Source organism: Gilbertella persicaria (assembly GCF_025201335.1).
Source record: "Gilbertella persicaria strain CBS 190.32 chromosome Unknown B0P05scaffold_41, whole genome shotgun sequence".
Taxonomy (NCBI): domain Eukaryota; kingdom Fungi; phylum Mucoromycota; class Mucoromycetes; order Mucorales; family Choanephoraceae; genus Gilbertella; species Gilbertella persicaria.
Genome location: NW_026252002.1, coordinates 113,816 through 134,033, shown reverse-complemented (window position 1 = coordinate 134,033; position 20,218 = coordinate 113,816). Strand labels below are relative to the sequence as shown.

At 36.9% G+C, this 20,218-nt stretch overlaps 12 protein-coding genes across 12 annotated transcripts; 4 read left to right on the top strand and 8 right to left on the bottom strand.

The window, feature by feature from the left end:
• Positions 1-200: 200 nt before the first annotated feature.
• Positions 201-1,490, bottom strand: B0P05DRAFT_233319 (X-domain of DnaJ-containing-domain-containing protein). The gene is made up of 3 exons (XM_051573291.1): positions 1,264-1,490; positions 1,166-1,210; positions 201-1,119 (listed from the first exon to the last, which is right to left on the bottom strand). Exons 1-3 carry the CDS (start codon positions 1,264-1,266, stop codon positions 223-225), a joined length of 945 nt encoding a protein of 314 aa, XP_051431816.1. The 5' UTR covers positions 1,267-1,490; the 3' UTR covers positions 201-222.
• Positions 1,491-1,581: 91 nt separating this feature from the next.
• On the bottom strand, positions 1,582-2,195 carry B0P05DRAFT_574174 (tropomyosin; the record flags this gene model as incomplete). The annotated part of the gene is made up of 3 exons (XM_051581549.1): positions 1,582-1,744; positions 1,820-2,124; positions 2,178-2,195. The coding sequence occupies 3 exons, from the start codon at positions 2,193-2,195 to the stop codon at positions 1,582-1,584; spliced, it is 486 nt and encodes a 161-aa protein (XP_051431815.1).
• Positions 2,196-2,763: 568 nt separating this feature from the next.
• On the bottom strand, positions 2,764-3,142 carry B0P05DRAFT_554898 (uncharacterized protein). The gene is made up of 2 exons (XM_051579731.1): positions 2,959-3,142; positions 2,764-2,896 (listed from the first exon to the last, which is right to left on the bottom strand). The coding sequence occupies exons 1-2, from the start codon at positions 3,128-3,130 to the stop codon at positions 2,781-2,783; spliced, it is 288 nt and encodes a 95-aa protein (XP_051431814.1). The 5' UTR covers positions 3,131-3,142; the 3' UTR covers positions 2,764-2,780.
• A 50-nt stretch (positions 3,143-3,192) lies between these two features.
• On the top strand, positions 3,193-4,415 carry B0P05DRAFT_554896 (cyclophilin-like domain-containing protein). The gene is made up of 4 exons (XM_051579730.1): positions 3,193-3,264; positions 3,306-3,803; positions 3,851-4,215; positions 4,262-4,415. Exons 1-4 carry the CDS (start codon positions 3,213-3,215, stop codon positions 4,301-4,303), a joined length of 957 nt encoding a protein of 318 aa, XP_051431813.1. The 5' UTR covers positions 3,193-3,212; the 3' UTR covers positions 4,304-4,415.
• A 17-nt stretch (positions 4,416-4,432) lies between these two features.
• B0P05DRAFT_574172 (uncharacterized protein) lies at positions 4,433-5,611 on the top strand (the record flags this gene model as incomplete). Its single annotated transcript, XM_051581548.1, has 1 exon — positions 4,433-5,611. One exon carries the CDS (start codon positions 4,433-4,435, stop codon positions 5,609-5,611), a length of 1,179 nt encoding a protein of 392 aa, XP_051431812.1.
• Positions 5,612-9,033: 3,422 nt separating this feature from the next.
• B0P05DRAFT_233230 (uncharacterized protein) lies at positions 9,034-9,735 on the bottom strand. Its single transcript, XM_051573290.1, has one exon. It carries the CDS (start codon positions 9,680-9,682, stop codon positions 9,218-9,220), a length of 465 nt encoding a protein of 154 aa, XP_051431811.1. The 5' UTR covers positions 9,683-9,735; the 3' UTR covers positions 9,034-9,217.
• A 1,172-nt stretch (positions 9,736-10,907) lies between these two features.
• B0P05DRAFT_581011 (kinase-like domain-containing protein) lies at positions 10,908-13,226 on the top strand (the record flags this gene model as incomplete). The annotated part of the gene is made up of 3 exons (XM_051582061.1): positions 10,908-10,912; positions 11,299-11,680; positions 11,733-13,226. The coding sequence occupies 3 exons, from the start codon at positions 10,908-10,910 to the stop codon at positions 13,224-13,226; spliced, it is 1,881 nt and encodes a 626-aa protein (XP_051431810.1).
• Positions 13,227-13,464: 238 nt separating this feature from the next.
• Positions 13,465-15,346, top strand: B0P05DRAFT_554878 (WD40-repeat-containing domain protein). Its single transcript, XM_051579729.1, has 4 exons — positions 13,465-13,651; positions 13,707-13,904; positions 13,959-14,125; positions 14,175-15,346. Exons 1-4 carry the CDS (start codon positions 13,499-13,501, stop codon positions 15,196-15,198), a joined length of 1,542 nt encoding a protein of 513 aa, XP_051431809.1. The 5' UTR covers positions 13,465-13,498; the 3' UTR covers positions 15,199-15,346.
• On the bottom strand, positions 15,265-16,218 carry B0P05DRAFT_233203 (ras-like protein 2). Its single transcript, XM_051573289.1, has 6 exons — positions 16,192-16,218; positions 16,111-16,139; positions 15,955-16,029; positions 15,807-15,888; positions 15,569-15,762; positions 15,265-15,525 (listed from the first exon to the last, which is right to left on the bottom strand). The coding sequence occupies exons 2-6, from the start codon at positions 16,124-16,126 to the stop codon at positions 15,332-15,334; spliced, it is 561 nt and encodes a 186-aa protein (XP_051431808.1). The 5' UTR covers positions 16,127-16,139; positions 16,192-16,218; the 3' UTR covers positions 15,265-15,331.
• A 151-nt stretch (positions 16,219-16,369) lies between these two features.
• B0P05DRAFT_233195 (uncharacterized protein) lies at positions 16,370-18,206 on the bottom strand. Its single transcript, XM_051573288.1, has 2 exons — positions 18,061-18,206; positions 16,370-18,017 (listed from the first exon to the last, which is right to left on the bottom strand). Exon 2 carries the CDS (start codon positions 17,773-17,775, stop codon positions 16,450-16,452), a length of 1,326 nt encoding a protein of 441 aa, XP_051431807.1. The 5' UTR covers positions 17,776-18,017; positions 18,061-18,206; the 3' UTR covers positions 16,370-16,449.
• B0P05DRAFT_233190 (fungal-specific transcription factor domain-containing protein) lies at positions 17,902-19,153 on the bottom strand. Its single transcript, XM_051573287.1, has 2 exons — positions 18,061-19,153; positions 17,902-18,015 (listed from the first exon to the last, which is right to left on the bottom strand). The coding sequence occupies exons 1-2, from the start codon at positions 19,086-19,088 to the stop codon at positions 17,985-17,987; spliced, it is 1,059 nt and encodes a 352-aa protein (XP_051431806.1). The 5' UTR covers positions 19,089-19,153; the 3' UTR covers positions 17,902-17,984.
• Positions 19,154-19,156: 3 nt separating this feature from the next.
• Positions 19,157-20,211, bottom strand: B0P05DRAFT_554869 (translation initiation factor eIF 4e-like domain-containing protein). The gene is made up of 5 exons (XM_051579728.1): positions 20,118-20,211; positions 19,824-20,066; positions 19,591-19,768; positions 19,404-19,540; positions 19,157-19,356 (listed from the first exon to the last, which is right to left on the bottom strand). Exons 2-5 carry the CDS (start codon positions 20,051-20,053, stop codon positions 19,251-19,253), a joined length of 651 nt encoding a protein of 216 aa, XP_051431805.1. The 5' UTR covers positions 20,054-20,066; positions 20,118-20,211; the 3' UTR covers positions 19,157-19,250.
• Between the last annotated feature and the right edge of the window lie 7 nt (positions 20,212-20,218).

The window sequence follows — 20,218 nt, the reverse complement described above, 5'->3', positions numbered from 1 at the left end:
AAGAAGAACATCAAAATGCCGGTGCTTATTCGTTCATGGCTCCTCGTTTAGCTCAATTGCTTCCTAAAGGTCAGGTGATTGATTATGTAGGAAGAGAACCTTTGTCTGCTCCCGCAGTGGGTATTTCCTCTTTGTTTAAGCAACAGTCGAGTCATTTATTAAGTGATGTTATGAAGTAATACACATAGATTGTAATTTTTTTTTTTTAAGAAAAAAAGATAATTATGCTTTGATTTGCAAATCCAATACAGATTTATCTGCTTCTGTATGCTTATAAATGTAACCAACCCATTTCAATGCTATTGCTCTCTTTGTACGCACTTTGCTATCCACTTCTTTATCTTGAAGTACCTTATCACACACTTGACGCAATGTGGCCTCCACTTCAAATTTCGATGTTTGCCATAGAGCTTTATAAGTCTTGGTAGTCACTTCTTCTTCGAGTTTTAGTTTATCCGAATCTTCCATACCCTTTTCTTCAGCCTTTGAGATCATTTCAGCAGCCTGTTGCACATCCATAGCCACTTTGACTGTTGTCCAGAGTTCTTTGACAATATGCTTCTTTTGTTTAAAACCCACAAAGATACTTGGCATACCTCCGCCCTTCATACCCAAATAATGTTTTGCCTTAAGAGAATAGACGCCACCAATCGAATGAAGCAATTCAACGCCATAACTTTCATTCTTTAACTTTTCAGCTTCGTGTTTGATTTGGTCTTGGAAAGCATTAATGGCTTGTTGATCGCCGACAGATTCTGTAAACAAGGCGAGTTTCAATTTCAAATTCTCTGCTAATTTGTCTACACGTTCTTGTTGTTGTTTTTGCATCTTTTCCATCTGTTCCTTGTTCATGCTCTTTTTATCCGAATGAGTCGAACTGCCTTCCTCAGCCTCATTTTTTTCGGTTTCCTCTTGTTGTGCATCACTAAACATTTCACCCACAGCCAATTCACCAATGATGCTTCTAAAGGCATCACCACCAAACATTTGTTGGAAGTATTCTCGGGGATCAGCAAATCCTCCTTCAGGAGCAAGTTCTTTATCTTTACCATACTTGTTGTAGGCTGCACGCAATTGAGGGTCTGATAATACTTGATAGGCTTCTGAGATTTCTTTAAACTATGGCTTATTGTTCAATCATTTATTTCTCTGTCGGGTTTCTTACCTTTTCTTCTGCATCTGCTTCTTTATTTTTATCAGGGTGATAAACCTATTGAAACAAAATCAATGACAAATGTTTTTTTTTCCTAGAAATAGAATTACCATAGCAAGCTTTCTATAAGATTCTCTGTTAGTCACCTGTACAAAATATATATATATATTTTTGCCAAGACCAAGTATATTTACCTATAAGCCTTTTTGATTTGAATTGGTTGAGCATCAATAGGGACACCAAGTAAATCATAATAAGATGTATCTATAGGGTTTTCATCTGTACCAAACTTGGACATTTTTATATATATTCTAAAGAGAGAAAGAGAAGAAAAAAAAAAAAGGAAAAAAAAAAAAAAAACTGATAGAAAACGTGGACAGATTGAAACAACGATATTTTTAAACACAGTTTATTGTCACTTCAAAAACTTAAATGTCATCTAAAGAAGCATTGAATTCATCCAATTGTGCTTGTAATTCAGCAATCTTTTGTTTAAGTTCTTCATTCTTCTTTTCTTGATCAGCATGTAGACTTTCTAACTGTTGAACCTTACGTTCAAAATGTTCAGCCTTTACATCTGCTTCTCTGAAACTATATATATAAAAAAAAAAAATCAGACGGAATTAGTTAATCAAAAACGTGATCATAACAAACAACAACTCTTACTTTTTGGTCGTTTCCCTAATGGTTTTTTCAGAGTTTTCTAACTCTTGTTCTAATAATGTGATTTTTCTTTGAGCAGCATCATTCTCCTTTTTCAAGTCATCTTCGTCTTCTTCAAGAGCCTTGAGTTGTTTGATTTTTTCATTGGCTTGTTCTAAATCTTCTTCAAGGTGCTTATTTTGATTTGTAAGGGAAATGATTTCGTGTTCTTGTTTCATTTGAATTTGTTCAAGTTCTTTGTATTTTTGTTCAAATTCATCTGCTCTGGCATTGGCAGCGTCTGCTTCAGCACGAATACTGGCAATTTTCTGATTAAAAAAGAAAATTAACCGCGTGCCTCATAAAAATGATTACGCCTTACCTCGCGAAACTTTTCCATTTTTTCTTATTTTATTTTTTTGTAAAAAAAAGAAAGAGAAAAAAAAAAAGAAAGAGAAAAAAAAAAAGAATTAAAAAAAAAAAAAGTGTATTTATGACAGAAACCATCAACCAATCAGAGCAAAGGTTCGCGTACCTGAAAAGTATAAGATTCAACTTCCCCTTTTGCCTCTTTTATCTTTCTTTCTTTCTTTCTTTTTCTCTTGAACGATGTCATCATTGAAACAAAAGAAATCAAGTCTTATAGATACAGCCTCTTATATGACAGTAGGCACTTTGACAGTCGTCAGTATCAGCTCATTATTTGTGCTGTTTATGATGATAAGTTTTATAGATGACTGTATACGTGTGTTATCACCCAAGAGATGGATTGATTGGCCACTTTTAGTCAATCAAATTAGTACTCAACTCACATATTTTGCTGAATGGGAAAAGAGTAAAAGAGCCTCTTGGTATCCAGAAAACCATCCTATTTATCACCAAGATAAATTCCATGATTTGATCTCGGCTGTTACTGGCTATATGAATGATTATGTACAGCAAAAGAGAAGAGATATGAAATAAAAGTGTGTTTATTATCACGTGATTATTCGTTCTTTTGCTTGGACTCGTTGGGTCTTTCAAGAATAGCTGTGATGATATAGAGAATCACGATCACATTAGCCATAGCAGCAGCAGCACCACCTGCATACGTTGTATTTCCTACATTCCATCAATATCACGTGTGTGTGTGTGTGTATTTTTTTTTTATAGACAATGTTTACCATCAAATAAGCTATGAAGTGTAAGGAAAAAAGTAAGAATAGGAAAAGCAAACAAAGCAGCAGTAAACACCATCAGTTTCACAAGCACATTCAAGTTATCGTTCACCCAAGCATAAATAGAGACAGTCTCTTGTTGCTCTTCTTGTTTGACAGCAGAAGAAGATCCAGACATGGTGATGAGAAGAGAAGAAAGTACAAAATTATCCAGTCACTTCATCTTTTTTTCTTTTTTTTTTTTTTTTCTTTTTGTCAAGATGAAGATCAATCCTCGCGTATACTTTGATATTGACATTGATGGCAACAGAAGTAAGTCAATTAAATTAAGCATGCATAACGCTCATGAATAGTTGGCCGAATCATTATGGAGTTGTTTGCGGACGAAGTTCCCAAGACAGCAGAAAACTTTCGTTATTTATGTACAGGTGAAAAAGGTCTTGGTAGAGTAAGCAACATGCCACTCCATTACCGAGGATCTATCTTTCACCGCATCATCAAGGGCTTCATGTGCCAAGGAGGTGATTTCACACGTCGTAATGGCACAGGAGGTGAATCTATTTATGGTGCCACCTTTCCAGACGAATCCTTTTCACGCAAACACGATACACATGGTTTACTGAGCATGGCTAATCGTGGGCCCAACACCCAGAGCTCTCAGTTTTTTATCACAACGCGACCTACGCCTCATTTGGACGGTAAGCATGTCGTCTTTGGTCGCGTTGTCTCTGGGTATCCTGTAGTGGAACGCATGGAGAATGAACCTGTGGATAGTCATGACAGACCATTGCATAATGTGATGATTGCTAATTGTGGTGAATTGGTCCTCAAGTTACCACCAGGCGTTCAGCGTAAGTCGTACATGATCTTTCTGTGCTTAGGGTCTCACTGTGTTTAGTCAAACAAGAGAAAAAGAGTAAAGAAGTCAGTTCAGAGAGTGAATCAGACAGTGAAAGTGAGGAAGAGTCAAAGCGAAAGAGATCAGATTCAGAACATGAAGACGAAAAGAAGAACAAAAAGAAGCGAAAGCACAAGAAACATGACAAAAAATCATCAAAAAAGCATAAAAAGCATAAAAAAGACAAGAAATACAGTGATGAAGAGCAAGACAGTGATCATAAAGAAAAAGAGAAAAAGCATGAAGAAGAGCAAGCTAGACGTTATCGTGAATATAGAGACAAAAATGCAGAGAAGCCAGAATGGGAACAAAAGAGAAGGTTTGATGATGATCCTAATGTGACATTCAAAGGAAGAGGACATGTGGTAAGTCTTTGATATGCTGCTGTGTTATTTCTCATTATATCTTTAGAAATACCATCGTTCAGTGGGCAATAACAGAAGAAGATATTAATAAAGATGCTCTGTTCCTTCATTAGACAAAACTTCAAAATGATTGTTGTCGGACTTTGAAATAGGCCAGATTCTCGACGTTTCTTTTTTGATAAATAAAAAAAAAAAAAAAATGCATTTCAAATACAAAATGTCCTTTTCACCTTTTTTTATGTTAGAAAATCGGCATAAACAGCAAACTGACCCAAAATCTAACTATAACAACGAGAACCCATTGCTTTGGACTCATGTTGTTAAATCAAAGAGGAAAGGCAATAACAACAAAAAGAATCAATCTATTGTTTCGTTTAACCCTACTTTGGTTAATCATCCTGTTACAGAAGAAGAGTCATCTCAAAATGCTCTTAATGGCTCCAGCCCTCCAGCTCCCATTGCAGTAATTCGTCCATTCATTAAAGGAATGGAACAAGATTCAGTCTTCATTGATCTTACCTCAATCAAGGATCGATCTTTGTTAAACAAAGCTCTACCCAAGTTTAATGAAGATGCTGAAAACACAGGCTACTACGAAGATTTTCTTGGTTATCGAAAGCAAACACGCAACTATCTGGGACATGACTTTTCGGAGACGATGTGGCTTTATAACAGTGTTGGTCGCAAGACACTTATTGAAGAAGGAATTACCTTGGAGGATGGTACCTTTGTGAAAGGTTTTCCTTCCTATCCAGCAGACGCTACCATCGTCCGCTTAACTCTTGAAAATCTTCCATTCCTCCCAGCCATCCAGTTGAAAGAGGAAATGGCTGCTCGTCTTTCGTGCTTTGGAGAAGTTCTAGATCATGGCATCTCGAGAACTGATGGCATCTTTCATGGTGAAGGGTATGCTACCTTGAATCTAAATTTGTCGGCTACACCTGAAAATGAATGTATGGAATCCCACGCAGATGGATCGGAGTGTTCCGGGTGTGATCCACGGGATAATGAACAGAGAAAAGTACTCCTACAATGGGATAAGATGTCTGACTTCTGTCGTAACTGTCAGAGCTCAGACCATTGTCGAGCTGATTGTCCCGACTACAAGAAATGGGTACGCTGCTACCATTGCAATGAGACTGGCCATGTTATGCGTAACTGCAGTCGTAATGGATCAATTGACTCCGCTCCCAGCAAGGTCTGTGCAGTGGAGAGATCCTCAAGTCAGCCAAAACCTAGAAAAGGGACAAACAAAGATTCTACTGCCTCACCCAAGGCTGCTCCTAAGAAACCAATGACACAAGAAAATTCCCCTGCTGGCTCTCTAGTTCCTCAAGGCTACAAGAATAATGAAAGAGATGCAACGGTTGCTCTCAATGGTAAAAAACGGTGTTGAAGAGGACACCACTATGAATGAAAGCAACCTTAATCCGGTAAATGATTCTGATGCGTTAAAGACTATCTCAAAAGACATAGTAATGGAGGATATTGTGATCTCTTCTCCATCTCGATTTACAGATTTGGAGACTCATGATAATGTCAAAAAGATGGGTAAGTTCAATGGAACTGATGATATAAGTGCTGCTCGACGACAAGCTGCAGCTTCAGCTGCCTCACAACAAAATGGATTGAGTGAAAAGGTTAATGTAAAAGCTAATGTGCGTCAGCCTGATTTAATGGGCCAACAATCACCTCAACCTCAACATTAATTATGAATATTAAACATCATACAGTTAAAATCGCCACACCCATTAGATACCTCAGAACTTTAGGATATGACATCCTGGTGCTACAAGAAACTCATGCTTCAGATACTACTATTATAGATTTACTTAACACCCATTTTAACTGCAAGTCGAGCATTTGGACTCGACATTGCGGCATCATATCACTCTCTCATCACTTTACAATTACACCTGTCTCGGAAGGAATTGATAATGGTCGATACATATTGACTGATATTCATTTAATTCGAGATTTGGAACAGTCGTCTACTATGGCACTTATAGCTGCAATTTTAAATATCTATGGTCGTTCAGCGCTTCATTCTAATCGGTCAGCACTCTATACTGAGCTCCTGGATATCCCAATTGTCAAGGACACGACTATCAATACACATAACACAATATTTATTATGGGAGATTTCAACTATCAATATAAAGATCGCCGTTTAGATGGTACTTTACTGTGTGTGCCTCCTGAATAGACAGATTTACTGGATGACTATTACATTGATATTTTTGGGAATGAAAAGCAGATTACTTGGCATAGTGGCAGCAACTCAGGAATCTTGGATTATATTTTTTGCATTCAAAGTTCGTTGCACACTGTAATTGGTAGAAAAACGGCCTTTTCAGTTATATGCCATCCGCTTTTTCTTTTTTCACACTCATCTCCTTTTTTTTTCTTTTGATAAGGATCAGTTTATGGTGAGAGGAAAGAAAGAGCATCTGATTCTATACTACAACAAAAGCTGTTTGTTTGCATAAACAATGCAATTGACACTGCACTTTTCAGTTTTTTAGACGTAAAAATATCCCTTTTTCTCTCCTTTCTCTTCTATAACATGAGCTGATCATCTATGATTGAACTAAATGCTTCTCTCTTTATGCTTGATAATAATAATAATAATAATAATAAAACTCAATTGATACAGAATTCATTCTGGGACAGAGGACTTTAAACTATAATCATTCTCCGCTTTTTTCTTTCATGTGAAGATAAAAATAACGCCAACAATGATTAAATATCTCTTTTCGTCTCTCTTATTACGTTTAGCATGAGCTTGAAAAGTATTACCATAGTTTTTCCCTAAAAATAAAACCTTGATAAACTCAAAACTTTCTTTTGTAACAAAACTCGTATTCATTGATGCAAACAGATCATAGACTGGTCCTAGGCGTTACTTTCAACATAATGTAAACAAACGATTTACTTTGTGATACAAGTAAGAACAAAGTATCCGCTATGTTCTCTTTAGAACAATATTTTCAGATAGTGATAAATGATAGATTCTATCTTGTCTGTGTGCCATAATACATTGTCAATAAGCATATAGACTTGTATAGTTTTTACATACTTGTGAGCAAATTGATCTTTGAAAGTTACACAAATCAACAAAGTTGTTTATGCCATCGAAAGTTCTTTTCATCATAATGAAGCCAATATAAACAAAAAGATCTCATCTCTAAAGCATGGGAACAAAGCAAGTGTAAATGATAAAAAGCGAGTCTAGAAAAGAACCTTTTTTTTTTGGTCTTTCTTTCATCTTATTTCTCATTCTCAAGACTTAAATGCAAAACAAAAAAAAAGGTATTATGTAGCATTAAATTTATGTAGCTAATATTGTTAGTCTCTGTCTCCACGTCTCTTCAAATCAAGCAATACTATGGTGTCTCTTCTTTACAAATCAAAGGGCTGAGACTATTTAGCATACATTTCAATACTTGATTCATCTGATTCTCTTTTGTCTATCTGTCTTCTGGGTACTCTACAAGAACACACAAGCAAAAAAGAAAAAAAAAGAACGTCCTTATTGACAAGAACCTTCTCTCTGATTTTATCTCTGTGAGTAACTGGCTGGTAGAAGGAAGACTGATGCCGCTTATTGAATCGCGTAAAACAAGGGTATCTGTTGTTGGCCAACTTCCGCGAACGTCTACTCCTGATAGGCAAAGTACCGAAAGAGGGAAACGCACTATGCATTGTCTTGAAGGATACATAGTAGACCTGTAGGGATTATTGGTAGAAGGGTTCACAAACATTACCTGTGCTTCCCTTTGTCAACACTGATAGGTTTGTTGTGAGGAAAGAGCCAACAGAACTAAGCTTTAGCAATAAGGATTATCCTCTGAATTCTACCACAAAGTTGCTTGCGCTATATACGAATTTGCTCTCTTTACTGCTTACTGCTTACTGCTTACTGCTTACTGTCTACTGTCTACTGTATATCAACTGATATTTGATATCAAAAGCATAACTATTACCACAAAACTACTATTGTTACTTTACTGAACCAAGTCTCTTAATGCAACAAGTTAATAAACCTCTTCACAGTTCACAGCATACTAGAAATAATTGTCTTGTAAACATTTTCAATAAATCTCAATCAACATAATCAATAGTTGCTATACAATTTTAGGTGCAATTTCTCAAGCAGGTATCATAAATATTGGAGTTAAAAAACCAGAATCAGCTTCTTCTAAAAAAAAAAAAAAAGAAGGGCAGATGGTAAGGAAGTAAAAATAAATAGCAAAGTTGGGACAAGAACTGAGCACTTTTTGGCTTATCTAAACAATGCAATGGATACACTAGATAAAAATAATATAAAGGGGCAGTATATTGTTATGGATAATGCACCTATTCATAAGCCAAAAGTAATCAAAGCATTGATCGAAGAACGAGGACATAGGTGCATATATTTGCCACCATATTCTCCTTTCTTGAATCCAATCGAGGAATTTTGGTCAAAAGTAAAAGCTGGTGTTAGAAGAACACCATTGACGACAGATGATCGTCTCACAGATCGTATATGTGAATCGGCTGGAAAAGTAACAAAAAAAGATTGTGAAGGATGGATTAAGCATTCAATGTCATTTTTCCAGAAGTGTTTGAATGAGGAAAGAAATCTTTAAAATAGTCAGTAGGAGTGCAGCTTTCAACAGACGCACTCTGAATGCTCACTGAGATTTTAACATCATGAAACAAGTACAGCGACTCCACCCCCAAAGTTCGTTTTCCTATTTTATAGATTCGCTTTTGTCGCCGACTGAAATTTTGCTTTGGCATCACCCAAAGTGTTACGTCATAAATTTGAAAAGTCACAGGTTTCGCTTAGGTTTCGCTCAGGTTTCGCTCAGGTTTCGCTTAGGTTTCGCTTAGGTTTCGCTCAGGTTTCGCTCAAATTTGCTAGACTTTTTTTTTTTTTTTTTTTTTTTTTTTTTAGAAGCTGATTCTGGTTTTTTAACTCCAATATTTATGATACCTGCTTAAGAAATTGCACCTAAAATTGTAAATGCAAATTGAAACCTGCTTCATCGATAAAAACACAATTCTTAGAAAAATCCATATCTGCATCACTCTTATATTGTTCAACAATCGCTTTTCGTAATGCTATTACTCTGTCAGAATTTCTTGCTGCTGGTATTTTTTCAAGTTTCTTTAACGTAATGTTATGCTTATGTACTAAATGTTTGTGGATGGCAGAAATAGAGATTTTCAAACCCTCAAATTTCTCACAAAGTCTTAACTTTAACTCATCTAATATAGCAGTGGTATTCTTTTCGATATATGATAGAGAATCATTCCCAATTCGTCTTATTTTCTCCATCCATTCTTCGCTCAAACTGAAATGCTCAATTTCCATTTCTTCCTGCTCGTCATCTTCCACATAATCGTCAGATGAAGTGTCCATATCGTTATCTGAAATAATTTCACTATTATTAATAAATTCACTAACGCTTTGCATGTTTGTTCTAATATTTAAACTAAATAAAAGAAAAAAGGAGCCGAAACCTTTACGATATTTTAATCTCTTGGCGCAAATTAATCCTGTCGCTTTTCTTTTTTTCAGCTCAGTCATACCATCGCCGGACACTGAATTTGGAGCCAATAGCGAGTCTGCTTTTTGATTTTAATGATAGGCTAAGTTTTTTTCAAATACTATGCTAAATTTTCTTTTTTCTCTGCGAGATTTATTTTTTTGAAATTGCGCTAATCTTTTTTTCAGAAATGCGCGAATAATTTTTCCGTTTGGTGTAAACCAAAAAAAAAAGCTTACAGTTTGTTTGTCGTAGTTTAAAAAAAGTAAAAAGTAATGACCTTGATGAGACAGGTTTTGTATATCTGTTTTGTTAGCCTTCTTTCCAAGCCAGTTTTATTCGATTCGTAATCGTTATTTTGCTTATTAGCTTCAGCAAAAGTAATGTAACATCTACTGAATTTATCTTCATTGTGTGAGTAAAGTGAAATCCTTTTGATAAAGTTTATTCTGCATGCTCATATCTCATTATTTTCATAGCACAACTGTTAAGCAAACACACTTGCGAGAAACTAAAGCTTTTGACACACATTTTGAGTATCTAAGCTTGTCAATCGCTCTATTTCTCGTCTTGTAGCATCAAAAAGAGGCTCAAGGTTGAGTGATCATTTTGGTCAAATTTTACAAGTCGACTCCAAAGATACCTCGTATATTAGTAGACATGGTCTGTAGGTATTTGGAGCATTTATGCGTGTATAAACAGGCTTTATGCTATCTTTATATGCATAAGAATAAGAAAGAAATCTGCATGAATTGATGCCTCTTTTTTCTTTTTCTTTTGCTGTTGAGGCATGTATTTGCTTGGACTTTTTGCTACATACATTATTTATACATTACCAAGTTATGTATCGATATGTAATATCTTATCAAAATGCACTTGACCCACGCTAAACAAAAGGATCTTTGCTTATAAAAAAAAAAGCCAAAATGTTGGTAAATTATACGACCAGCTATTTCGGTTCAAATTACTAGATTTTGTTTCTTTTCTCTTATGCATCGGTGTACATAAAAATGCCATGTTCTGGTGAAAATAGGTAATAAAATCTTCTATTGACTTGATATGCCACTGAAAAGGCAAACTGCAAAATAGTTCCGTAGCTTATAAGACAAAGGAGCTACATCATGCGCAAATAATACGATTGATATTGTCTCGATGCAGTCCCTTTTGATACTACCCGAAACTATGCGCTCTAAACAAAAGAAGGTCTGTTTGTTAAATAAGACTTGTTTTTTTTAAAAAAACTGGGCGTCTGTGTCTTAATTTTCAGAGGCTGACAATTTTTTTTCTTTCTTTCCTGTTCTTCTCATTTTCTTTTCCTTCTCTCAAGCAGCTCGCTCAAACCACTCAGCACTCCCTGCTTTGTTTATTTGAATCTTATTTTTCTTTGTCTGTACAAAAGAACGGCCTTTCTTGATATCTTATCAATCCTAACGTAATGTTGGGTTGGTAACTGTATTTTAAAAAAGCCAACTCCTTTTTTATATAATTATTAGACTCTCAATACCTTCCCTCTCCTCCCTCCCTTCTCTCTCATTTTAAATAGCGTTTTCAATATGAATCATAATATATCCAATTCGAAAAGCGAAGATTCTATTGATTCAGGCGTTTACAGTCCTTCTTTTGATAACAACAATGATGCAGCTCAAGATACAACCAGTTCATTGTCTCTTGTACGTCAATTAGCTGCTCAATTCCCAGAATACGAAAAACAACCTCATATGGAGCCCTTTGGTGGTGTCTGGATGAATCCGAATACAGAGATCGATGATGAAAGATCAAAAGCAAATGCAGAACGTGTGATTGAAGTATCCAACAATGGAAGGTTTGCTAAACTAAACACATTTCTCGGTAAAGGCGCCTTTAAGGTCGTCTATAAAGCAATTGATCGAGAAGAAGGATATGAAGTGGCTTGGAATGTTCTACAGGTACAACGATGAGCCTCATTGGATAAATATGTGTGTTGATGTTGGTTGTTAGGTAACGCGTCAAGAAGTAAAAGCACTCGGCCATGAAATCGAAATTTTAAAGTCAGTGCGCCATCCAAACATCATCACATTTCATGAAGCCTGGTACAATGAAACTGAATTCGTGTTTATTACTGAACTCATGACATCGGGAACCTTGCGAGAATACATTCGTAAATTGTCGCCTTTGCCCAACATGAAGATCGTCAAACGATGGTGTCGACAGATCCTAAAGGGTCTTGTCTATCTACATGGCCATAACCCCACAATCATCCATCGAGACATCAAATGTGACAATATCTTTATTAATGGCGCTCATGGCGAAATCAAAATTGGCGATATGGGTACTGCAGAAATGAAAATTGATAAAAAGTATACTGTCATTGGTACTCCTGAATTCATGGCACCTGAAATGTACGAAGAAAAAGGATACAGTGAAAAAGTTGATATCTATGCGTTTGGTATGTGTCTGTTAGAGATGGTCACTGGTGAATACCCTTACAACGAATGCACCAATGCTGCTCAAGTCTTCAAGAAAGTCACACAGACCATTCGCCCTGAATGTTTATCTCGCGTACAAGATCCTGAAGTCTTGGCCCTGATCAACAATTGTCTTGCTTCTGAACATGAACGTATGTCTGCACAAGAAATACTCGAACATTCGTTTTTAGCAGTGGAGCCTGAAGTAGTATTGTTGGCTAGTGATACAGCCATGAAACAATTGACACTCCAGGTTGTATTCAAAGGCATGGATAAGTTATCGGTCAAGTTCGAATTCAATGCAGATACTGATACAGCTGAAGATGTGGTTGCTGAGATGATTGAGGAGCAAGTCCTTCCTGAGCGATACCAACAGTTGATCACAGGTGACATTAACCGACTCTTACGAGACTTGAATAAGCAACAAAACTCAACGCCCGAAAAGGCTGAAGATGATCGTATGGTCTGGCGAAGAGAAAACGATATCCGTTCAGAATTAGAGCGTGCCAAACGAGAATTAGTGATGGCTCGAGACAAGATCTTTAATGCCGAAAAGAAATGCGAAACATTCCTGCAACAGACTCAGATCGCTGAAGAAAGATACAAAGATACCATACATGCTCTGGAACAAGCAAAGTTGTCTTTTGAAGCTGAATTGAAACAAGAATCAGATATGTTTACCACGTCTCCTACTTTCAATCAAGCAGAAGAGTCTTCGGGCACTGCGAATTCAGCAGAATATTCGAATGATACCAGCATTGAAGCTTTTGTGCTTGAAACTGCAGCAGCTACCAATCGTAACAAAGATAAGGCATTAGAATGGGTCCGTAAGCTTCAAAATCAAGATATCATGACAGTAGGTGATCTTCGGGATTTGCACGATGAAGATTGGGCTGGTATTGGATTAACTGTGTTTGCCCATCGAGCTTTAAAGAACATGCTCACGAGTAAGAAGAATCAATTAAGATCAAGAGCTACTTCAAGTGGCACCAATACACCCATTGATGAACAAGATCAATTTCTTTAAGCTCTTTTTTTTGTATCTTTTCCTCTATTCCCCCCTTTTTTTCCCCATTTTTAAAATAGGGACATGCGTCTCTCTTTTTTGTTTGTCTATAATAAAAATGTCAAATGGAATACCTTTTTATGCATTACTAAGAAAAGGAAAGGCAGTGGCTTGCTACCAAGGACTGCTTTTCGCACCCTATCTCCTTTCAACATGCTTCGGTATAGAGCTTCCATTTTTTTTTCTCTCTCTTCTTTTCTTTTTCTTTCGAGATAGATATACAGATACGCAATATGGTCAGAAGCAAGAAAACAAAGGGAAACGCAAGCGAAAAGAAGTCAACTCCCACTTTTACTGTGCCAAAACCTAAAAAAATGGCAGAAAGTGAAGAACCTGTCAAAAATGAAGAGAAATACATGCGTATCAAACCTTCCAAAGACACTAAAGTAAGAGAAGACAGCATGGGGAGGGGTATAGAACAGCTATTGACTTGTGTTATAGAAAATTGCAGATATCAAATTAAGAGCCAAAATAACACATCAAGAAAAGAACAGTCGTGATGCTGCTCGCGCAGCTGCTAGAGCTGAAATGCTTTTGCAAGAAGAAGCTGGTTATTTAGAAGCTGAAGGTCTTGAAAAAACATTCAAGTTTAGACAAGACCAACTTGTTTCCAGTTTTGATGTCAACACAGCTAGCAAGGTAAATTTTCACATGTTTATCCAATCTTTATCTGATTCCCCTTATGTTTATTAGATCTTCTCTCTTGATTTACCAGAGTTTGGACCTTATTCTGTAGATTATACCCGTAACGGTCGTCATTTGTTGATTGGTGGTCACAAAGGTCATATTGCAGCATTTGATTGGCAAACAGGCGGGCTTCATTTCGAGACACATGTGAATGAAACAGTGCGCGATGTCAAGTAAGTCAAAAAATATCTTGTTAAAAAAAAGACTTACCATGATCACTAGATGGCTTCATAATGAAACCATGTTAGCAGTAGCTCAAAAGAAATATGTCTATATTTACGATAAAACAGGGCTTGAAATTCATCAGCTCAAGAACCACACCTATGTCGATCAACTTCAATTCCTTCCTTATCACTATTTATTAGCCACTATTGGCAGCAATGGCTATCTTAAATACCAAGATACATCCACAGGTGAACTTGTGGCTGAAAGACGCACTAAACTAGGTCCATGCAACACCATGACACAAAACAGATACAATGCAGTAATTCATTTGGGTCATCAGAACGGTACAGTGACACTTTGGTCACCCTCTATGCCCTCACCACTTGTCAAAATGCAATGTCATCGTGGTCCTGTACAAGCAATTGCAGTTGATAAAGGCGGGCACTATATGGCTACATCAGGTACAGATGGTCAACTTAAGATTTGGGATATCAGAAACTATGGCTGTCTTCAAGAATACTATACACCTCGGACTGCCACTTCATTAGATATATCAGACACAGGCTTGTTGAGTGTAGGCATGCATACACATGTTCAAGTATGGAAAGATGCATTCAGAAAGAAACAAGAATCACCCTACATGTCACATTTAGAAGCTGGATCACCTATTCAAAACCTGAGATTTGTGCCTTATGAAGATGTGTTGGGTATTGGGCATCAAAAGGGTATCTCTAGTATCATTGTGCCTGGTGCAGGTGAAGCCAACTTTGATTCCTTGGAAGCCAATCCCTTCCAGACCAAGAGACAGAGACAAGAAACTGAAGTGCATACTTTGTTGGATAAACTTCAACCTGATATGATTGTATTGGATCCTACACAGATCGGTAAGGTGAACAAGCTGACAAAGGCCGATATCTTGAAGAGACGTCAAATGGAACAAGAAGAAGCAGAAGCAGCCAAGCCTGGTGCACCAGAAAAAGAAAAGAAGAGAATGAGAGGCAGAAACTCTGCGCTAAAGAGACATTTGCGTAAGAAGGCAAAGAATGTTGTTGATCACAAAATGGTAAGGATTATTTATTAAGATTATTATATTGCTGTACTCTAACTATTATCTTAGGCTGATCTTCAAGAAAGACTTGCAACAGAAACAGCCAACAAAGTCAAAGAACAAAATAGAGATAAACCATTTACTACACTTGACATTTTCCAATAAATTACATAAGAATGCATTCACCACAACAATAGAGACCTGTCCTGTCTTCATAGAGAGCATGTTTGTCTTGCTTCTCTTGATTTACCCTTCTTATTTCACGTACCAAGCCATAGAATGTCTCGTCAATTCTTATTCTGTCTTTGGCTGAAGTCTCCAAGAACTCACAATCATACTGTTTCGCCAATGCTTTACCCACTGTTCCAATTAAGTTGGCTTGTTCATTTCAAAGATGTCTTACCATGTGTAGGCACTTGTCGTTCACGTTCCATATCGCATTTGTTGCCTATTAAAATGACAGGAATGGATTCTATATCCTTTACCCGCATGATTTGTTCATGTAATTTCTGAACTTGCTCGAAGGATCGATAGGAAGTGATAGCATACACAAGGACAAACCCTTCTCCATTCCTCATGTATTGTTCTCGCATAGCACTAACATACACTGTCAATCATTGAATTCCGCCATACTTTCATACCTGTATTCTTCTTGTCCTGCTGTATCAAGAATATCTAATAGTGCACATTCACCGTCAATGACACACTGTTTACGATACGAATCTGATTATATAAAGAAAAATAAGGAGGAAGGCACGCTTCTTTTTTTTTTTTTTTTTTGGTTCTTACCTTCAATCGTAGGATCATATTCATCCACAAATTGAGATTGAATGAATTGGATAGTCATGGCTGATTTTCCAACACCTTATGAAGAGTACAATGAATACATGTCAAAATGAGCAAATATATATGTATCTACATGCAGCTGAATAAAAGTATAAATACCTCCTTCTCCCACCATTACAATCTTGTATCTATCAATTGTATATAAGTAGGATAATATAGGCAATAAGAATACTACTATACTCTCTGAAAATGGCTGCTACTCTAGACATGGAATAAAAAAAAAAAAAAAAAAAAAAAGAGAAAAAATAAGTAATTTTACGATGGTTATGCAAACACAAGTGTAGGTTTTTAATATAGGAGTAGAAAATGGGTGAATACAATGAAATAATAAAAGGGAGGCAACAACAACAAAAAAAAAGGAGGGAAGGTAAACAGGAGAACAGTTTATTCATTCTACACAACAACAACAACAATAATAAAAAGTTTATGTACACATTTCTAAATACTAGGATAGCTAAATGCAAGATTGGTATCATTGGGTGGAATAGTCTTGTTGGAGGTTCTGGTAATAGAAACACCAAACGTATCTTCTCGAGGAGCAACACAATACATGGGCATTTCATTTGAAAAGTTTGTGTTCCACAAAGCATTCATCCCATCATTCATGGGCAAGAGATCAGTAAAGTTCAAAGACATAGATGTTTCTTGGCTGTTCATTTGATTTAATACTTGATCGAATGCATCATTCAAAGGAAACATGGTATCAGCATAATGAGGTACCATGGAAGTGTACTCAGTCTGAGGAAATGTAGCACTGCCATGACTACTGCTACTGGTGCTGCTACTACTAGGTGTGGTATACTGAGTATATGAATCATTCAGTTGGAAATGATTTCCTTGACTGAATTGAGTTGAAGGCGGTAGTTGTTGTTGTTGTTGTACTTGAACAGATTGCGTAGGTGGTGCAGAGGCGTGTTGATAACCATTGGTAGAAAATACACCTTGAAGTTTTTGTTGACTTTGCTTTTGTTTCTGCTTCTGTCGACACTGTTGACTATCGACAAACATGGCAGGCGTATCATGCACAATTTTATTTTTCTTCTTCTTCCGACCTGCAGAATCTGTAGGCTGATTGTGATGTTTAATAACAAGACGACCTGTCCCAGGCTCCAAAGGTGTATTGAATGTCAGGCCTTGACTGGCATCACTGTTGGGTCTATCTTTACGCTTATCAGTTGCACCTGGAGAAAAGACAACCTGAGCAGCTGTGATGACAGGCTGGTGTAATTGCATTTGTTGTTGCAGTTGTTGTTGTAGTTTGATATCATCTTCGCGTTCCTGAGCCAGCAAGAACCGATTTGTGTACTGTTCTTCAAGGTCAATTAGTGCTTCATGTAACATAGAACACGTATTTTTAGCCTGAGGAAGTCTACTGAGTGTCGCTAAACATAAATTGAAGTTTTTGTGTGCATTGTATTTCTCTGGATTAGCATTGGTGGCATTCATGATATGAATCCGAAGCGCCATGACAAGTGCATAAGCAAACAAGGGTGATTTTGAGTGATAGACAAGTTCGGTTGGATTCAATTTACTGGCTGTGTCTGTGATAATGATGGCTGCGTAAGAACAAATGTCGTACGATGGTCTGTTGCTTGTGTTGCGAGTCGTCAAGACATCATTCACATAAGGACGATGCAACAAGATCAAATTGGCATAGAGAAACATCTTTTTCTGAAAAGCCATACGTGTAGATATGCTTGATTCATCCTGAACTAGGCTGGGCGATGCTGGTTCTTCTTCTTTTAAGGGACTCATAATATCCATCAGCCATGAATCTACGCTGACCAAAAAGGCATTGTGTCGCTAATCATGATTGGTTAACCCTTATTGTGTGATGAACACAAACCTTAACAGGGCCTTGAATAATAAAAGGAGGAGGAGGGCAGTAATTGAACTTGATGACACGTGCAGTAACCTTGCTTAAGGAAATCAAAGAGTTCAAACCATCTACCCATTGTGTTGCAAACGCATCATCATTGGACAGTTTTGAAGGATAAGTAACATCTCTACCAAAATTAGAGACAAAGAGCATATTGAGTTGTAACTTACAATACTTTCTCTTCTGTAGCAGAAGGTCTTCCGTAAGTCATACTGATAGTACAGTCTGCTATATAAGCAAGCCAAAAGGTACGTATACATAACTGCCCAGATGGATCGGCTTCATCGGATATGAATGCCCGATGAATACCTAAATCAAGTGCCATACGAAAGGCATCCCCAGCCCATAGCCAAGTCCTTGTCAGGTCTTGATGTCTTTTCTCTTGTTCTAAATGATTTGTCATGATCACCAATGCTAATACAGTACTGATCCGTGGTTTATCCTTATAACAGTGCACCAGTGCTGAAGCATATTCTAAGCAAGCAACACCTAGATCATAAAAAGAGGTATTGTCTGCAGTCATCTTGCGAGTTGTTTCCACATGAGCAGCACGTGCAAATAAGGCGTAGAAAAACAATGGTGAAAGATAGCTACTATGACCCTTTTGAACAAGGTCTAATTGCTGGAGTATATCTGCCTTATTGATGATTGGGTAAAAAGGACTGAGGTTATCATAGTACACATCAATCAGATAATGCTTATCTGCTAAAGTGATATGGGGTACAGTAGGTATACTTGAAAATGTGGGGAATTGATCTTCTTCAAGGGACTGATTTTGAGATTTAAGGTATCGGCAAAATGACGTTTCACCTGTATAATGACCACTGTGCAATAAACCCGGTTTACGAAACACTGTGGTAGAGGGTATACTTCCACTATTTGTGTTTGTGACAACGATTTCGGAAGGGGTATCCTCTTGGTGCTGTTGATGATGTTCACACTGACAATTGGCTCTGGTGCAGGGTTCATGAGGGAGTGCATTTATATCACAGCGTACTTTCTTCTTTTTGCAGATATCGCATGCCTTGTTATTGGGTTTCTGTCTACGCTTTTCGGCTTGGACAGACTGCTCAGGGTAAAAAAATTTAAACTCTACATCAGGTGTATTTGGACTTCGCTGAGATTTGAGTATATCAATCGCTGGTGCTTTTAAACTTGTTAGAGAAGGAAAAGGTAAAGGTGGAGGTTCCTCATACATCTGTATGCTTAAGAAAGAAGAAGAAGAAAAAAAAAAAGAAGAGGGAAAACGAAAAAAAAAAAAAAAAATGAAAATATACACAACTGTCGTACAGGGAAATCGATATGTGCGCGCATCTTTTTTTATTTATTTATTTCCAAAGAGATAGGTGTGTCTGAAAGCTTAAATGGTGAATCTATTTTCATTTGACTTTACAGCAGAATCACCGTGAGGAGTGAATTCTACAACCAAAGTATTTTGAAGCTGAAGGAATTCTTTTAATTGACGACTAATATCATCTTGATTAGTATATAAATATTTGAATCTGTTCTTTACCCAATAGTTTCAATCTTTTCATTCTTTTCAGAACTCTTGATCCAAAGAGCAACTCTGTAAAACACTTTACGAACAGAAACAACAGCACCGCAAATCTCATCTTCATATTCAAATTGTTCACCCAACATAGCAAGGATCTACATGCCTAATATCAGCCCTTCCCTCTTTCTTATAGCCAAATCCTTACCAAATTGAGCCAGTAGTCATTGATAGCTTCACCCGTTCTATTTCTGGGAAACTGGATACTGAATTTACCACCATTGGCATTAGCAGGGTCTTCCCATTCTGGACGAATGCCTTTCTTGAATACATGGTAATTTGAACTGATTTCAAGGTGGTTGACTTTGACAATATTGTTATGAACACTATAGGCTCACTTTAGTAACCTGCATGAAATTATAGTATTGGTTATTTTTTTACCCCCAAAAGTCTTCTACAGTATCAACGTTGACGATCTCTTTCAAGTTTTGAGACCAAGAAGCAGCGTTGGCTTTTTTACCAGGATTGTCAAACCATAAGGTCCAAGTGTTTTGAAGGGGATGCTTTACATTGTAGTTTTTGGAATCATGAAAAACTGTCTTGATGGGTTCGTCACTGATTTGTTGTTGTTGTTGTTCTTCGACAACAGGACGTGTTTCTTGCTCAGTCATGTTTTCTAGTTTTCTATATAAACAAAACAAATAAGCTCCAAGTCAATAAAACGACTGTATTTACTCTTCTCTTCTTATTTTCTCTTTTTTCTTGTGTGTATATCAACAAAGACTACGCACAGTAAATATATACAAAGGAAGAAGACCAGCCAAAAATAATAATAA

What these genes read in the sequence shown, in the direction of transcription:
- B0P05DRAFT_233195 (XM_051573288.1), bottom strand. Translation starts at nt 17,775, where the DNA reads ATGGATATTATGAGTCCCTTAAAAGAAGAAGAACCAGCATCGCCCAGC.
- B0P05DRAFT_554896 (XM_051579730.1), top strand. Translation starts at nt 3,213, where the DNA reads ATGAAGATCAATCCTCGCGTATACTTTGATATTGACATTGATGGCAAC. An exon ending in GTTACCACCAGGCGTTCAGC is followed by an intron (nt 3,804 to 3,850) that starts GTAAGTCGTACA and finishes CACTGTGTTTAG; the next exon opens with TCAAACAAGAGAAAAAGAGT. An exon ending in TCAAAGGAAGAGGACATGTG is followed by an intron (nt 4,216 to 4,261) that starts GTAAGTCTTTGA and finishes TTATATCTTTAG; the next exon opens with AAATACCATCGTTCAGTGGG.
- B0P05DRAFT_233230 (XM_051573290.1), bottom strand. Translation starts at nt 9,682, where the DNA reads ATGCAAAGCGTTAGTGAATTTATTAATAATAGTGAAATTATTTCAGAT.
- B0P05DRAFT_233190 (XM_051573287.1), bottom strand. Translation starts at nt 19,088, where the DNA reads ATGTATGAGGAACCTCCACCTTTACCTTTTCCTTCTCTAACAAGTTTA. An exon ending in GCTACAGAAGAGAAAGTATT is followed by an intron (nt 18,016 to 18,060) that starts GTAAGTTACAAC and finishes ATTTTGGTAGAG; the next exon opens with ATGTTACTTATCCTTCAAAA.
- B0P05DRAFT_554898 (XM_051579731.1), bottom strand. Translation starts at nt 3,130, where the DNA reads ATGTCTGGATCTTCTTCTGCTGTCAAACAAGAAGAGCAACAAGAGACT. An exon ending in ACTTCATAGCTTATTTGATG is followed by an intron (nt 2,897 to 2,958) that starts GTAAACATTGTC and finishes GATGGAATGTAG; the next exon opens with GAAATACAACGTATGCAGGT.
- B0P05DRAFT_554869 (XM_051579728.1), bottom strand. Translation starts at nt 20,053, where the DNA reads ATGACTGAGCAAGAAACACGTCCTGTTGTCGAAGAACAACAACAACAA. An exon ending in ATGACTACTGGCTCAATTTG is followed by an intron (nt 19,541 to 19,590) that starts GTAAGGATTTGG and finishes TTAGGCATGTAG; the next exon opens with ATCCTTGCTATGTTGGGTGA. An exon ending in GAAAAGATTGAAACTATTGG is followed by an intron (nt 19,357 to 19,403) that starts GTAAAGAACAGA and finishes AGATGATATTAG; the next exon opens with TCGTCAATTAAAAGAATTCC.
- B0P05DRAFT_554878 (XM_051579729.1), top strand. Translation starts at nt 13,499, where the DNA reads ATGGTCAGAAGCAAGAAAACAAAGGGAAACGCAAGCGAAAAGAAGTCA. An exon ending in AACCTTCCAAAGACACTAAA is followed by an intron (nt 13,652 to 13,706) that starts GTAAGAGAAGAC and finishes CTTGTGTTATAG; the next exon opens with AAAATTGCAGATATCAAATT. An exon ending in GAAACAGTGCGCGATGTCAA is followed by an intron (nt 14,126 to 14,174) that starts GTAAGTCAAAAA and finishes CATGATCACTAG; the next exon opens with ATGGCTTCATAATGAAACCA.
- B0P05DRAFT_233203 (XM_051573289.1), bottom strand. An exon ending in GCAGGACAAGAAGAATACAG is followed by an intron (nt 15,763 to 15,806) that starts GTATGAAAGTAT and finishes AGTGTATGTTAG; the next exon opens with TGCTATGCGAGAACAATACA. An exon ending in ACGACAAGTGCCTACACATG is followed by an intron (nt 15,526 to 15,568) that starts GTAAGACATCTT and finishes TAATTGGAACAG; the next exon opens with TGGGTAAAGCATTGGCGAAA.
- B0P05DRAFT_233319 (XM_051573291.1), bottom strand. An exon ending in AAGCAGATGCAGAAGAAAAG is followed by an intron (nt 1,120 to 1,165) that starts GTAAGAAACCCG and finishes AATAAGCCATAG; the next exon opens with TTTAAAGAAATCTCAGAAGC.